Source organism: Pan paniscus, chromosome 1 (genome assembly GCF_029289425.2).
Source record: "Pan paniscus chromosome 1, NHGRI_mPanPan1-v2.0_pri, whole genome shotgun sequence".
In the NCBI taxonomy this organism is placed as follows: Eukaryota; Metazoa; Chordata; class Mammalia; order Primates; family Hominidae; genus Pan; species Pan paniscus.
The window spans coordinates 76,170,308-76,186,539 of NC_073249.2; the positions used below are offsets into that span (position 1 = coordinate 76,170,308).

Consider the following 16,232-nt stretch of genomic DNA (forward strand, 5'->3'; position numbering starts at 1 on the left):
GGGAACGGGTGGGAGTGGCTGATCTTTTTCATGTATGATTGGTCACTGGTGGTGGCAATGGAAGGGACCAGTGATCTTCATTTTATCTGGTCAAGCCTGTTCTGGGACCAGTTGCTGATGTCCTTGAAGGCTGTCACCTGGACAGGGGCTCTAGTCAGGACTCTGTTGTATCTAAGTCCCTCAGGTTAGTCATACTCCTGAGAGATTGTCAGACTTCCCATCCATACTCCATTCATCAGCAGGACCCCACATTTCTCTGACAAGCTTCCCCCCAATGTGAAGAGCTGGAACTAAGGGTAGAACAGAGACACTGTCTCCTATCAACTCTTTAGTCTGAGGTCAGAGGATGCTGATTCAGCTAATTCTACTTCCAGGTCTTGGTTGTACAGCTATGCAAACTTGCCTTAAAAAATAAGTAGTCTTTCAGCTTAGAAGCCAAACAATATGGTACATTTTTTTCACTGGTCTCTGGTGACATCCCTCACCCCCACCTCCATCCCAGGCAAACAGCAACCCCACATCTCTTTCTCTAAAAAGGAGTGACCGTGTGAATACAATAGGACTTGCTCTTTGAAGTCTCAAGGTTCACAGAGATGCATAAAACACAGCATCTCTCCTCAAGAAGTTTATATTCTAGTTGGAGGGATAAAATAAATATATAAATAACTATAACATAAGGAAAGATAAGCTTCATATGGGAGACTTAAGAAATGTGTTATGGGGCCGGGCACGGTGGCTCACACATGTAATCCCAGCACTTTGGGAGGCCAAGGCAGGTGGATCATGTGAGGTCAAGAGTTCAAGACAAGCCTGGCCAACATGGCGAAACCCTGTTTCTACTAAAATACAAAGATTAGCTGGGCGTGGTTGCACATGCCTGTAGTCCCAGCTACTCAGGAGGCTGAGGCAGGAGAATCGCTTGAACCTGGGAGACAGAGGTTGCAGTGAGCCAAGATCACTCCACTGCACTCCAGCCTGGGTGATAGAGTGAGACTCTGTCTAAAAAAAACAATAAAAATTAAAAATTAAAAAGAAAGAGAGAAGGAACAAGAAACGTGTTATGGGGCTTCATAGCTAGCTGCGGGGTTCTGTGCAAAGCCTGCTCTGTGCTAGATTTACAAATTCAAAGGAGTCATAGGTTGGGTTTCCTGGAAGCAGATTCTGAGAGGGAGGGTTGGGACAGTTGTTGGCAGAAGGTTTATTGGGCAAGTGTGGAAGGCAGAATTGGGCAAGGGGACAAGCTGACCTACAGCACAGTTTCATCCAAGGCTCCCCTGAGCTTTGGGAAACTGTGGAGCTGGAAGAGCCCTTCAGAGTCATCCCACACTGAGACAAGGGAACAGGCCTTTGTATCTCTGCATAATGCAGTCATTGGCCAAGGGCTATCCCTTGAGAGGCAACAACTTTGAGTAGGGCAGGTCCCTGTGGCCCAGAGCAATGTGCAGTGAGAGGCAGAGCCATGCAGGCCCACTTAAATCCTCAAATTCCTACCAGTTGGGGGATGGGCTGTCAGCCCTGAAGAGGATGTCTAAATGGAACACCACAATATCCACTATAAAAGGAGTGGTGTTCCTGCAATATATTAAAGTGTTTTATTTTTCGTATTACACTTCCTTTATGTATGAACTTCCTTCTAGTCAGCTAAAAAAGGATTAAGATTTTATGATGAAATTCCAAAATAAAGAGTTTATATGTAGCTCCTGATTTCTGAATATTTTTGAGACCCCACAATGAGACAACAGTTCTGAAAGCCAGGCTTTGCTGAAGAAGACTTTGTTAAATTCTGAAAATACCCTTTTTTCATATCAACAGACAAGCTTGGTAGATTCGGATTATATAATTTTATTTTATGCCATGGTGAAGATGATGGAGGATATGACAAACAGGAAGGGGATGTAGAACATTGCTGATTATAGAGGGGGTTGAGATTAGGGTGAGGACACTGCTCCACCCCTATCATATCCCCACCTATACCTCCTGTTTGGAACTCTGAGAAAATATAGCCTCCTAGAGTGACATGGGCCTAAGGCTACTGAGTAGAAATGGTGGGTTGACCTATGTAAGTAGACAGTAGGCCCGAGATTGTACTTTTGATCCTTCCTTAATCTGTTTCTGACATGGAAGGAATCTGAAGTTCTTTCCTCCTCTGTGGTGAATTCAGAAGATATTTGGTGAGTTTGCCAGAAGGGTCACCAAAGTGAGCCCATGTTGGAGGGCTGCATGGGAGACCACTCAAACCTAGGGTCAAATGGGAGTGGCAGCAGACCTCAAGGGATCTGCAGTGCTGGGTGGTGGTGGTCATTTAGTCGGCAGAGGAGACAGGTCATCTGAGCAATTACCATGCATTGGCCTTGCTGAAAAAAATAGACCAAGAATACTTCCCAGTAGATGTCTCAAGAACAGGGGCCAAAGGCCAAACACAAGTAACACAAAACACCTAAATCAATAGATGTTCTCTGCAACACTTTCCCTGATGCCATGAGTTATGTGAATTTCCTTCTACACCCAGACCCTGTCTTGGAAAGGCAGGGCAGGGGGAGCATCTTGGAAAACAGGAGAAACTGCTCTTTATAGGGAACTTTGAATTGACTATTTGTATAGGCAAGACTAAGTTATACCCAAAGAATCTTTAAACTAGAAAAGACTAAATTATTCCATTTGAAAGTTAACATTTCGTTCTGCCACGAGAGCTCATGTGTAAGCTGAGATTGGTCATAAAGAAAGAAACATGGCTTTAGCACAATGTTTGACTCAGGTACACATTCATTATCTCATTTCATCTTCATAACAACACTAGGAGATAAGAATTATCATCTCCAATGATTTATCTCTGTTATTTTCTACACTTTAAAGAAATCAACCCCCAGAAAAGCAAAGGACCTTTTCCAAGGTCAAATGGCTAGTGAGTGCCAGAGATCTTGCTGAACTGATGGTTCCACATCACTAGAGGAAAGGCTTTAATGGAGGGAATTATCCTTAAGTTGGCCCTCGAAGTGTGTGTGGGTTTTCTGTAAAGACTAGAGAAAAATATTTCAGAGAGGATGAGCCAAGATAGAGAAATGGGAATACACGAACATAGTAAGCATTGCTGATTGAATATTTTGTATGGATACATATGTATCATATATAGTCATAATTATGTATTGATAATGTATTGAGTGCTGACCACCTGCAAAGCATCATTCTAAGCCCTGAGTATTGCCTTATTTAATTGAATTACCACAATAATCCTTTGAGGCAAGTACCATTGTTATTATCTCCATTTTACAGATGAAGAAGCTGAGACAGAGAGATTAACTTGCTTATGTAGTTATGCAGTTAGTAAAAGGCAAGGCTAGATTTAACACAGGTAGGCTGACTTCAGAGTATTTGCTATTCTGCCTCCCTGTTTTTGATATCAGGAAATGACATAAGTTGTTTCTATTTTGGTTGGACTCTGATATTTTAGGGAAAGGTTATTTAGTAAGCCTGAAAAGGTTGGTAAGAGTCACGTTGCAAAAGGCTTGAATGCAAGGCAGAAGAGTTTGCCCAAATAATTATATACATTATAGGTGGTAATTGTAGATTTTCTGTTTCTCAATGACAGGAATTCTCTAAATGGACTTGTGCAATTATAGTTGATCAACTGATACACAATATATTTTTTTGAGGCTAAGAACACATCTGTTTTCACTTTTGCTGAAATTTCATTTGTTCTAAATCATTTGAAGTACAGTATTGATATTCTCTCACTGCCAGTCCCTTAATGATAGATTTTAAATTTTGGCACAGGGTCATATAGAAAAGTAATCTGGAGGGCAAGAAGGCACAAATTAAAATTATTTGTGTGACATTTAGCGTATGATTCTTGTGGGAGCTCAATAAACTTTTTTTATTATTTATTGTTTATTAATGTGCCCAAAATAATTTTACATTTGAGTCATGATCTGCACATGTCCCCATTATAATTTTTGAGTCCAGTCATGTATGGCTTTTCAGGGAGTAGATGAGCTTGTCAGCATTCTTAGAAGAGGTTTCCCTGTGAGCATTTACTACCCAATTCCAAACAGTATACAGTAGTGTTGATGATAATTCCTTATATTTGTTTAGAAGGTCTAGCATTATTTTTCAAGACTTAAGTGTTATGTACAAACTTTAAATAGTAGATTTGGTTAGTCTCAGAAAATTGGAAGGACTTAACAGTAAATTGCATTGTTTTTTTCTTTCCCAAAAATTTTTATATTAAATTTAGTATTTAGTACTTGCTTTCAACTATGAATAACATTAATAAACAAGGTGAGATTTATTTTTAATGTTTCCCTCTCCACAGGTTGCTTACTATTTTGTTAGTGAGCCCTATTTTGATGCATTCAAATTATGAATATAATTGGCGATGGGGAGTTGTAATCACGTGGTCTGGAATTAAAGGAGTTTTTAATTTACTCTGGGCTCCTGATGTTTATAATCTCGCTGAACGAAAAGTGGAAGTACCACAAATGGTAGGAAAGATCATGTCTCATGATTATTCATATTTATCATTTTTACTTATCTTGCCCACTTGTCAGAGAACCCAGTAATAAAGTTAACCAGCTTTGAATTAGATTTTTAAAATGCATTCTTTTAAGTAGAAAGGAACAGAGCAGAACGTTATTTATGTTGAGAATGTGAAAGGGACCAATAGAGTAGTTATGGAGTAGTTATGGATGTGGTATTAGATAAACTTGGGCTCTGATCTGGACTCCACCATTCACAGGCTGGGTGATCTTGAGGAAGTTCCCCAGGCTTGCTGAGCTTCAACTTTCAGTTGAGAATTGAGATGATGCTCAATAAAATACCAGACACTTAATAAATGCTCAATAAATGTTATTGAACACATACATGCTATTTTCTTTTCTTTTTCTTTTTTTTTTTGAGACAAGATTTCGCTCTGTCACCCAGGCTGGAGTGCAGTGGTGCAATCTTGGCTCACTGCAACCTCCGCCTCCCAGGTTTAAGCAATTCTCATGCCTCAGCTTCCCAAGTAGCTGGGATTACAGGTGTGCACAAACACATCTGGATTATTATTATTATTATTTGTTATTTTTAGTAGAGACGGGGTTTTGCCATGTTGGCCAGGCTGGTCTCGAACTCTTGGCCTCAGGTGATCTGCCTGTCTCGGCCTCCACTCAAAGTGCTGGGATTACAGACGTGAGCCACCAGGCCCGGGTACAAATGCAATTTTTCAATAGCCGTCAGAAAGCATGAAAAAATGATACTCTTGTCAGGAGCATTCTAATCCTTATAGTTCATAGAACAAAAACTGAAATGCTAGTTAAGTATACCAAGATAAAAAAGATTTTATATATTTTTACATTAAAGATCTAGTTAGGTTTATGTCTTTAGGGCTAATTTTAAAAAATTTATTTCTCGAAAAATTCTGGGCAAAGACTCCATTATCTGTAGCACAAAACAAAACTTGGTTTCCTTTCCACTCTTTCTCAAAGCCTTTCCCCATGGGTTAGCTGGTAGATTTCTGGGGAATCTGGTGGTGGCTGCATCTGACATTCCAGGCAAGATTCAAAGAGCCCAGTGCATCTGCTGGCCGTGCACCTTGTCATTTGTGACAGCACTATGAGCTAGCTAGAGAAGTTTCCAGAAGCTGCTAGAAATCTTCAGGATCAGCCTCTCATTACCTCCTAATCAGATGAACCCCAGATCTGTTTCTGGGAGGGGGAAAACCGCTTGAATGATATGAGCTCAAGAGCACTGACTCACCTACCAAGGAATCTGGAGGTAGATGTACAGAGTTTGTTGCTATTGTCTAATTTCCATCCTAGAACTTCTCTTTACTATTTTGCTGCTGCCCCGAAGTCCCAAGGAGTACAGTATTTATTTAATACCTTCTTTTTGGGAGCAACTATTGACCTCTCCATCTTGCATGTGGAGAAATCCAGTCAAAGAGAGGAGTAGCCTTCTGTATGTAGCATGAGAGGGAAAGACCTCAGGTGCCCTAACTCCCCAAACAGGAAGTGCTATTTTTGATGGAGTATCATATTCCTATTCCTCACCACATTTTTTTTCTGAGGATTTATATCTGTGGGCCTGATCTGGGCATGAATTTTGAGTTCAAATAACCAGTGGTTTTGCAAAGACTTTGGTTCTTTCCATGCTCCAAAAGAAAAGTAAAATAATCAACATTACAGCTCCTCCGATTCTCTTTTATGCAAGGAATTGGCCTAAAACCAAGTCAATGAGAAGTTAACTAGCACCTGGGCATCATTTCACAGTGTTTCTTAATTCTGTCTGGTGTTAAGAATCCCACCCCAGACCTACAGAATCACAACCCACAGCGGGAGTCAGTATGTTTAACAAGCACTTCAGGTGATTGTTGTTATTAGTCAAGTGTGAGAGACACTGGAGGAGAAATTACTATTAACTCCTCTTTTCAGTGAAGGATGCTGTGGCTCTGAGTGGTGGTTAAATTAACTGCCCCCCAATCACATGGCTAAGAAATGGCAAAGTCATGGCCTACAAATGTTACCTTTCTCCTTCCGCACAGCACCTCTCCAGGCCCCACCACAGCTCCTGCCTTCTCCTTCAGAGCCTCTGGTACAGCCGTAGCAAATGCTGGTGGCAGGCACACATCCCTCTGTGGCCCACGGTCACCACCGCCTGTGGTTGCTGGGCTTTCTCCCCACCCTGCAGGTTCCACAGCCATGCCTGAGATGGCTACCACCGTGCTGTCTTTGCATGACTGCTGCCAGGAGTGGCAACTGTGGAGACCTCCTCCCTGTGTCCTTAGCATAGAATCTCCAGTCTACTGTTTTCCTCGTTCAGATTGAAAATTAATGTCTGCCCCAGTGTAGTATGTTCAGGCAATGTCCACAAAACCCCCTTTTTGCCTTAACTGACTTATCAGAAACAGGATTTTAAAATGTGGATTAAGATATTAATAGAATTTTGTTAGTGGCTAATTGAACAATGATTGCTTTTGGAGTACTTATTTAATGTTTTGGTTCTAACTATTTATGTGCTTTGTTTTTAGTTTATACTCTATGTACAAGTAATATCATTATTGACAATGGGAATAAATTCATACGTGATGACTCAGTCAGCCAGGAAGTTAGGTAAAGTATGTGTCTCATTCATGAATTAGCTGGGGAGAATAATACAAACAGGTTATTGTTGGGTGTCATGGGGACATTTCTCATGAAGCTCAAGGAATTGGTTTAGAAATTATTCATTTTTCATTTATTCATATATTTAGATGCTGTATTACTTGGGATATTGTTTCAGCCAGTTTAACAAAAGCGAAATGAACAGAGGCTTAAACAAGACAGAAGGGTTTTTCTTCCCTCCACCAAAAAGTCCAGAAGTGTGAGATGGTTCTACTCTACAAAGTTGTTTAGAAATCCAAGTTCCTTTCCTTTGATTGCTCTTCCATGCCCTAGGGTACTGCTCTTGCCCACAGGGTAGAACCCTGCTCACTACCACCATGTCTACAATCCAACCAACTAGAAAGGGGAAATGGTGGGGGAGGGGTGTGTGGCAATGGAGGATAAGCAGCCTCCCTCTGTATGTATCATTATCACTCACATTCCATTGGCCAGAACTTAGTCACATGGACACATATGGGCAAGGGAAGCTGGGAAATATCATCTTTCCAGGCTGGCGATATGATCAGCCAAAACTTGGAGATTCTATTGGCAGAAGGAAGAAGAAGAGAATGGACGTTAGGAGATAACAGCAGGCTCTGCCACAGTTGGTTATTTCTAAAAGGAATCTCAGGCCATTTATAATAAAATGCATAAATATAATAAAATAACAAATAGACACATTCGGTAGAGAAATCCAGGATAAGATACTTGGTGGCAGTAGGTTCAAGGGGAGAGGAGAAAACTGGGGTGAGATTAGGCAAAGTCTTATAGTAGAGCCTTAGTATAGTTCAATATGCCATGGCCTGATCCTCAGCTTTGCTGCTACAGAGACCCGATTTTGTCTGGGTATTTAAAATTGATCAGACTACTAGAGATTTACATATCAGGCATAACTTGGAGATATTGCAGGTTCAATTCCAGACCATGTGACAAAGCAAATAATGCAATAAATATCACAATAAAGCAAGTCATACAAATTATATGGTTTCCCAGTACATATAAAAGTTGTGTTTACACTATACTGTAGTCAATTATAATGCAAAAGCACAGTGTCTAAGAAAACTATTTACATACCTTAATGAAAAAATGCTTTCTTGCTAAAAAAAAATGCTAACAATCATCTGAGCCTTCAGCAATTCATAATCTTTTTGCTGGTGCAGGGTTGATAGCTGCTGACTGATCAGATCAGGGTGGTGGTTGCTGAAGATTGGGCAGCTGTGGCAATTTCTTTAAGACAACAGTGAAGTTTGGCACATCAACTGACTCTTCCTTTCATGAAAGATTTCTCTGTAGCATGCAGTGCTGTTTGATAGCATTTTACATAGAGTAGAGCTTCTTTCAAAATTGGAATAAATCCTCTCAAAACCTGTTGCCACTACTTTAGCAACTAAGTTTATAAAATATTCTAAATCCTTTGCTGTCCTTTCAACAATGTTCACAGCATCTTCACCAGGAGTAGATGCCATATCAAGAAAGCACTTCATTTACTCATCCGTAAGAAGCAACTCCTCATCCATGCAAGTTTTATCCTGAGATTGCAGCAATTCAGTCACATCTTCAGGCTCTACTTCTAATTCTAGTTCCCTTGCTATTTCCACCACATCTGCAGTTACTTCCTCCACTGAAGTCTTGAACCCCTCAAAGTCATCTATGAAGGTTAAAATCAACTTCTTCCTGACTCCCATTAATGTTGATATTTTGACCTCCTGCTATGAATTATGAATGCTCTTAATGGCACCTAGAATGGTGAATTCTATCCTTGAGGTTTTTTATTGATTTTCCCTACATCCATCAGAGGAATCACTATCTATGACAGCTATAGCCTTACAAAATGTGTTTATTAAATAATAAGGCTTGAAAGTCAAAATGACTCCTTGATACTTGGGCTGCAGAATGGATGTTGTGCTGGCAGGCAGGGAAACAACATTCAACTCCTTGTCCATCTCCATCAGAGCTCTTGTATGACTAAGTGTATTGTCAATGAGTAGTAATATTTTGAAAGGAATCTTTTTTTTTCTGAGCAGTAGATATCAATAGTGAGCTTAAAATATTTAGTAAACCAGGCTATAAAGAGATGTGCTGTCATCCAGGCTTTGTTTTTTCATTTTTTAGACCTCAGACAGAATACATTTAGCTTAATTCTTAAGAGTCTTAGGATTTTCAGAATGGTAAGTAAGTATTGGCTTCAACTTAAAGTCACAAGCTGCATTAGCCCCTAACAAGAGTTAGTCTGTCCTTTGAAGCTTTGAAGCTAGGCATTGGCTTTTCCTTTTTAGTAATGAAAGTCATCCATAGCATTCTATTCCAATATAAGGCTGTTTATCTGCATTGAAAATCTGCTGAATCTACATTGAAATCTACATTGAAAATCACCTTCATCAATGATCTCAGCTAGATCTTCTGGATAACTTGCTGCAGCTTCTACATCAGCACTTGCTCTTCACTTTGCACTTTTATGTAATGGAGATGACTTCTTTCCTTTAACCTCATGAACCAATCTCTGCTAGCTCCTAACTTTTCTTCTGCAGCTTCCTCACCTCTCTTAGCCTTCATAGAACTGAATAGAGTTAGGGCCTTTCTCCAGATTAGATTTTGGCTAAAGGGAATATTGTGTTGGTTTGATTTTCTATTCAGACCACTCAATCTTTCTCCATATCAGCAATAAGGCTGTTTTGCCTTCTTACCGTTTGTGTGTTCACTGGAGTAGCACTTTTAATTTCTTTCAAGAGATTTTTTTTCCACTCACAACTTGGCTGACTAGTGCAAAAGGCCTAGTGCTTGGCTTATCTCGGCTTTCAACCTGCCTTCCTCACTGAATTCAATCATTTCTAGTTTCTAATTTAAAGTGAGAGATGTATGACTCTTACTTTCACTTGAACACTTAGAAGCCATTGTAGGGTTATTAATTGGCCTAATTTCAATATTGTGTGTCTCAGGGAATAGCGAGGCCCAAGGAGAGAGCGAGAGAGAGATGCAGAAATGGCCAGTCTGAGGGGCAGTCAGAACACACACTTACTGATTGTTGTCCTATGTGGGTGCGGTTTGTGGTGCCCCAACACAATTATATTAGTAATATCAAAGATTACTGATCACATATCACCATCATGGATATAATAATAATGAAAAAGTTTGAAATATTGTGAGAATTACCAAAATGTAGACACAGAGATATGAAGCGAGGATATACTGGTGGAAAAATGGTGCTGATAGACTTGCTAGATGCAGGGTTGCTGCAGACCTTCAATTTGTAAGAACTGCAATATCTGCAAAGCACGATAAGGTAAAGCACAATGAGATAAGGCATGCCTGCACCACATTCACAGATTCATCAATAAACCAGAAGGCCGATTTACTAGTTTATAATGAGGATGAATTTCTATGTCTGAAATTTTTGTGACCATTATCACAGTATTCACCTCTGATACCAATTTTCTTGATAAACCGAATTGGTAATCAAAAGGTTTCTCATAGAGCATGGAACTAATGAGGGCAAAGGAAGGATAATGTTGAAGGAGAGTTGTTCTAAATATGGAAGTAGCCTGATATATTCATCCTGTCCTACTCAGAGACAACACTGCTCTGCTTGGGTGTTTTTGGAAAGTCCTGCACATTCTTAGAACTGTGCCTCATAAACACTATTGCAGAACTTCCTGTGACAGCCCACCTCAAAGCAAAGGGCTCCAATGTTTGAGTGAGGCTAGCACGTGGGGCGGATTTTAGGCAGCTCTCCTTTTCCTCCAGTTATGGACTTGCTCCCCTCCCCTCCCCTCCCCTCCTCTTCCCTTCCCTTCCTTCTCTCTCTCTCTCTCTCTCTGTCTTTCAACGGCTCACTATCTTGCCCAGGCTGGTCTCAAATTCCTGGGCTCAGCCTCCAGAGTAGCTGGGACTACAGGTGCTTACCACCCCACCAGGCTGTTTGTTCTTCTTCATTTAAAAAAAAAAAAATGATACAGGGCTGGGCGCGGTGGCTCACGCCTGTAATCTCAACACTTTGGAAGACCAAGTCGGGCGGATCACAAGGTCAAGAGATCGAGACCATCCTGGCCAACATGGTGAAACCCCGTTGCTACTAAAAATATAAAAATTAGCTGGGCATGGTGGCGCATGCCTGTAGTCCCAGCTACTTGGGAGGCTGAGGCAGGAGAATCACTTGAACCCAGGAGGTGGATGTTGCAGTGAGGCAAGATTGCACCACTGCACTCCAGCCTGGTGACAGGGTGAAACTCCTCCTCAAAAATAAATAAATAAATAAATTAAATTAAATAAAAAAATAAAAAAAGATACAGGATCTCATTCTGTCATCCAGGCTGCAATGCAGTGGCACGATTATGGCTCACTGCAGCCTTGACCTCCTGGACTCAAGTGATACTCCTGCCTCAGCCTCCCAAATAGCTGGGAGTATAGATTTGCACCACCACACCCAGCTCATTTTTTTTCTTTTTATAGTAGAAACAGGGTCTGGCTATATTGCCCTGGTAGGTCTTGAATTCCTGGGCTCAAGGGATTCTCCTGCCCTGGCATCCCAAAGTGTCGAGATTATAGTTGTGAGCCACTGTGCCTGGTCTCGGTTTATTCTTGTTTGCAGTGAAAAGGTGTGCTTGGATTGGCAAAAGCTCACAAGGCAGCGTGAGTGAAGTTAATTTGATGCCGGAAGTCTTGCTCACACTTTCCTTCCTACCAAATCCCTTTGGCTGCCAGGGATCCTGACCCAGTTGACTCTCTTTTTTTAAGATAAAATATGTGGGTTTCTCTCATGCTTCCTTTCTTGTGATTCCTCCTACTCTGGTATTCAAAAGTGAGATCAGTCAGGGATTGTACTATCATGACAATGCTTTTTTTGTCTTGTTTCTTTTTTTCCCCTCTATAAATTTTTGATTGTATTAACCAAGCTTCAGAATTTCTTTTAACTCACTGTGGAATAAAGATTGTATAGAAAGTACTTTATCTTTTCAGAGTCAGTGTTCATCCTTTCTAGGAATACCATGTGGTACACATTTAACAGGTGCTTGTCGGACTTGAGTTTTATCAGTCAGAGTTTCAAACCAACTCCTTCCACCTGGTCTAATGCTTTTAAGAGGTCCCTCCTCATATTCTTCCAGGATTATCTTAAACACTGGGAGTATATTCAGATGTACTGGTGCCACCAAGTAGCCTACATGCCTTCATATTTCCCCTGAGCAACTGGAAAGTGGCTGTTGCCCCATCATATGGGTGGGATCTAATTGGGCAAATGAATACATTTTCTCCTTGTGTGGTCTTAGCCATGGGAATTTTAAATCCAAGGGAGCAGGCAGTCAGATGCCTCTTTGCTCCAGGTTACAGTGAACTGATCCTGATGTTTGAGAGGGATTATCCCTACAGACCTTTCTGAATCCCCAAACTTCAAATCACTCCATTGTACGCAGTGTCCCATAGAGAGTGAAATAAAGTTAAACTGAAACGTTTAGAAGCCATTTAACCCTTGAAGAGACATTTCATATGCAATTATAAGGAGAGAACAGCTTTATTGAGATGGAATTGTGAGTAAGTAGGCTAAGCTTATTTACTCATTTAATTCTTCTCTTTGGTAAGTGAGCCTTGTAGTTCATACCTCAAGAAAATACAAAATGCTACAAATTTTGAACATATTGATTCACTGGCCAGAAAACAGAGATGTTAAACTTGAGGGATCTCTACTGCACTGGCCTTTAAATGTTATTATGTACAGTATAAGAAACAATTAGAGAACTTGTTAAAATGCAAATTTTCAAGCCAATCTGATTCTGTAGGTATGGAGTGGAACCCAGGAATTTGCATAGTTTAATAGGCAGCCCTTCCACCTGTACCCTTTACACTTTGAGAAATATGGATTAGGTGCGTTGAAGTAGTCATGTCTTTAGCTATAGGGAAAGCAAGGAAACTAATAAACATTTTTTATCAGTTGAGTCAGATAAAGTTGAGCTGTACAGCCAAAAAGAAACAAATAGTTGGGTAATCTTCTGGAAAGTTTTGTATGAAAAATTGTCCTTGCTCTAACCACTCTGGTTTGCAGGTGATCTCAAGATTTCACTACATGATCATGCAACATTTTTTGCTTTCCCTTGCAGTCCTCACTGTACTCTATTAAGGCCTTTGCTTTTGTCTTTGTCACAGATTTGTGTGTTCTTTCCCTCCCAAGACAAATGATCTTGCAAAATGCCACTCAGCACATACAGGAGATAGTACAGAACACAATAACTTTATTTAAAACAGAAAAAATTTTGACAAATGTTAACTGGACCTTAGTAGAAGATAAAACGAGGATCGAATACATTCCTGTGAGTTGATACCTGGCAAAAAGTAGTTTTCCTTTCCTTCCCTTGGTCTGCCTCACTTGCTTTAGTCTATCGTTAAAGACCTGATTCTGCTAATTAAATGTCGCAAAACTGAGGGGAGATAGTTACTGGCTTTGCTATTTTGGTGAAATGAGTTTGAATTCTGTCTCCAAAGAGAAGGTCTTGGTTATCCAGCTTTATTTGCCAAATACCAGGAGAATGGATGTTTTACAATCTGGCTGGTTGAGTACCAATCAATGGCCTCTGCCAAGATAATGTTTTTAATGGCTTAAGATACTGATAATTCTCTCCTGGTAGAAGTGTTATAAAAAGCAGAAAACATGGGCTGATTTAGAGAGCAATCAAGCATATAGATAAGTTTAGAGAAGAATTTGGGATATAAATCTCCCCAAATGAATATTTACTTTAGCACAATTGAAGGCAACACTTCTTATATGAAAAAACATTACATAGCTCTTCATTCTAGCAATTCTGCTTTGAATTATTGGAATCTTTGTTGAGAGTAGTATTTGCCAGTTCCTAATCATTTTTACTTATTTTTAACTTTATCCCTTTATGTTTTAAAATGTCATCTGATACGGTTCAGTTTTCCCACGTTTCACATAACGATATGAAGACAGAATCCACAACAGATGAAGCTTTAATGGAGGAAGCCAGATTGCATGTAGCTGCAATACAAATGGTTGGTGCTGTTCACATAATGTTTTAAAATTTCTTTTCTTGCAATGTCTTTGATCCTTGCATATGATTTTCAGATGACTTGAAAACTTTTCTTTACCTTCTCATAGTCTATTGATTGTTAAAATTAATGTGTGATTTGTTAAAGTTAAAAAATAAAAAATTCTCCTTCTTCCTGAGGCTTGAAGTTTAAGTCACAAACCTTATTATCCTGTTTCTATGTCTGGCAAATTTTAGCAGTCACTTTTGAGGGCCCTTAGAATAATGTTTGGTGCTATTTACATACTAGATAATTAAACATTTTCAAATATTTAAAATTGCTTTTATAAATATAACATATCTGAGTTCCGTTTATACAAAATTCTCTCAAGTGCTGATTTAACTGTTAGAGATATAATAAGCTAAAATATATCTGATGAATCAAAAATTCTCTTGAAATGTTGTAATACTAATATTTAAATGTTCTATATAAGTATAGGAAGATTACCTGGTAAAATCAAGTTTATACCAGCTTGTCAAATTGTACATTTTAAACTGGAGTTATAATCAAATGGAACAAATTTTATTCAATATAAAATGTATATAAAATACGAATTGTGCCCAGAATTCTTTTTTAGTTTCTTTTTAAAACTTATTGTCAATATTAAGAATTCGTAACATATGCAAAAGTGGATAGAATAGTGTAATAAATCCTCATGTACCCATCACCCAACCTTAAAAACCATCCACATGTGACCAATACCTGCTGCATCCTAACCCCCATCTTACGTATTAGTCTGAAACAAATCATACATCTGTAAATATTTCAGTATATATCTCTAAATTTTAAAGTATTTTTAAAAACATAAAATACTAACATTATACTTAAAAGTGAACAATAATTCCTTAATAACATCAAATGTCGACTCAGTGGTAAGATTTCTAATTGTCTCAGAAATGTGATAAATATTTATTTTTACAGTTTATGTTTTCAAATTGAACTCCAGTAAAGTCCACACATTGCAATGAACTGATATGTCCTTCAAATCTCTGTTAACATATAAATTTCTTCTTTTTGCTTTCATTTTTTTCTGTTGAAGAATATATTTCTTCTTATTTATTTATTTTATTTATTTTGAAACAAAGTCTGACTCTGTCATCCAGGCTGGAGTGCAGTGGCGTGATCTTGACTCACTGCAACCTCCGCCTCCTGGGTTCAAGAGATTCTTGTGCCTCAGCCTCCCTGGTAGCTGGAATTACAAGTGCGTGCCACCATGCCCAGGTAATTTTTGTATTTTTAGTACAGACGGGGTTTTGGCACCATGCCCAGCTAGTTTTTGTATTTTTAGTAGAGATGAGGTTTTGGCACGTTGGCCAGGTTGGTCTCAAACTTCTGGCCTCAAGTGATCTGCCCACCTCACCCTCCCAAAGCACTGGGATTACAGGTGTGAGCCACCGCTCCCAGCTTGAAGAACATATTTCTTCTTAAGAAATTATTTTCATTCTTTTAAACATTTCTATACTTAGTTTAACATATTCTCAGAGTTTGAAAGGCTCTCGTCCACAGTAGAAAATTACGTATGGCCACAAATTCTTTGCAGAGCCTCCTATTAAAAAGTGGTATCTTTATCCTACCCCTTGAATTGGGGCTGTTCTTGTGATTTGTTTTGAGCATAAAATATGGCAAAAGTGGCTTTGTGAACGTTCTGGAGCCTAGGCATTGAGAAGATTTGTAGCTTCTACCTTTTTCCCACTCTGAATGCCACCCTGAGACTGCCATGCAAAGAAGCAGTCTCTGAAGAATGAGAAGCCACCTAGAGGAAAACTGAGGCAAAAGGGCCAGTACCTAACTTCCAGACTTGTGAATGAGGCTGCATCAATTCAAGGGGTGGGGCAATAGACTCAACCTCTTAATAGTAAGACATGCACAGAATTTGTGGCCATATTTACTGTTCCACAGTTTGCCCACTGGCCACAATATTTCTACCCCTCCGACATGTAAAACAGACTCACCCTTTTCCAAGAACCCAAAAAGCTACATCCTATTTACTACCAGACTCAAAGTCCAGTATCTTATGATCTGCAATCCAGGCGAGAGGCTCCTTGGTTGCCTCTCCTGAAGTGTGAGTCTTCTTGATCTAGATAC

At 39.5% G+C, this 16,232-nt stretch overlaps 1 protein-coding gene across 1 annotated transcript in view; it reads left to right on the top strand.

Moving 5' to 3' along the window:
- The window catches only part of SLC9C2 (solute carrier family 9 member C2 (putative)), a 109,261-nt gene that overhangs the window by 47,497 nt on the left and 45,532 nt on the right, over positions 1 to 16,232 (top strand). The window contains exons 10-13 of the mRNA XM_055111410.2: positions 4,310 to 4,478; positions 7,004 to 7,085; positions 13,248 to 13,411; positions 14,016 to 14,111. Of these exons, the coding sequence (XP_054967385.2) occupies positions 4,310 to 4,478; positions 7,004 to 7,085; positions 13,248 to 13,411; positions 14,016 to 14,111 (511 nt within the window). The remainder of the gene's footprint in view (positions 1 to 4,309; positions 4,479 to 7,003; positions 7,086 to 13,247; positions 13,412 to 14,015; positions 14,112 to 16,232) is intronic.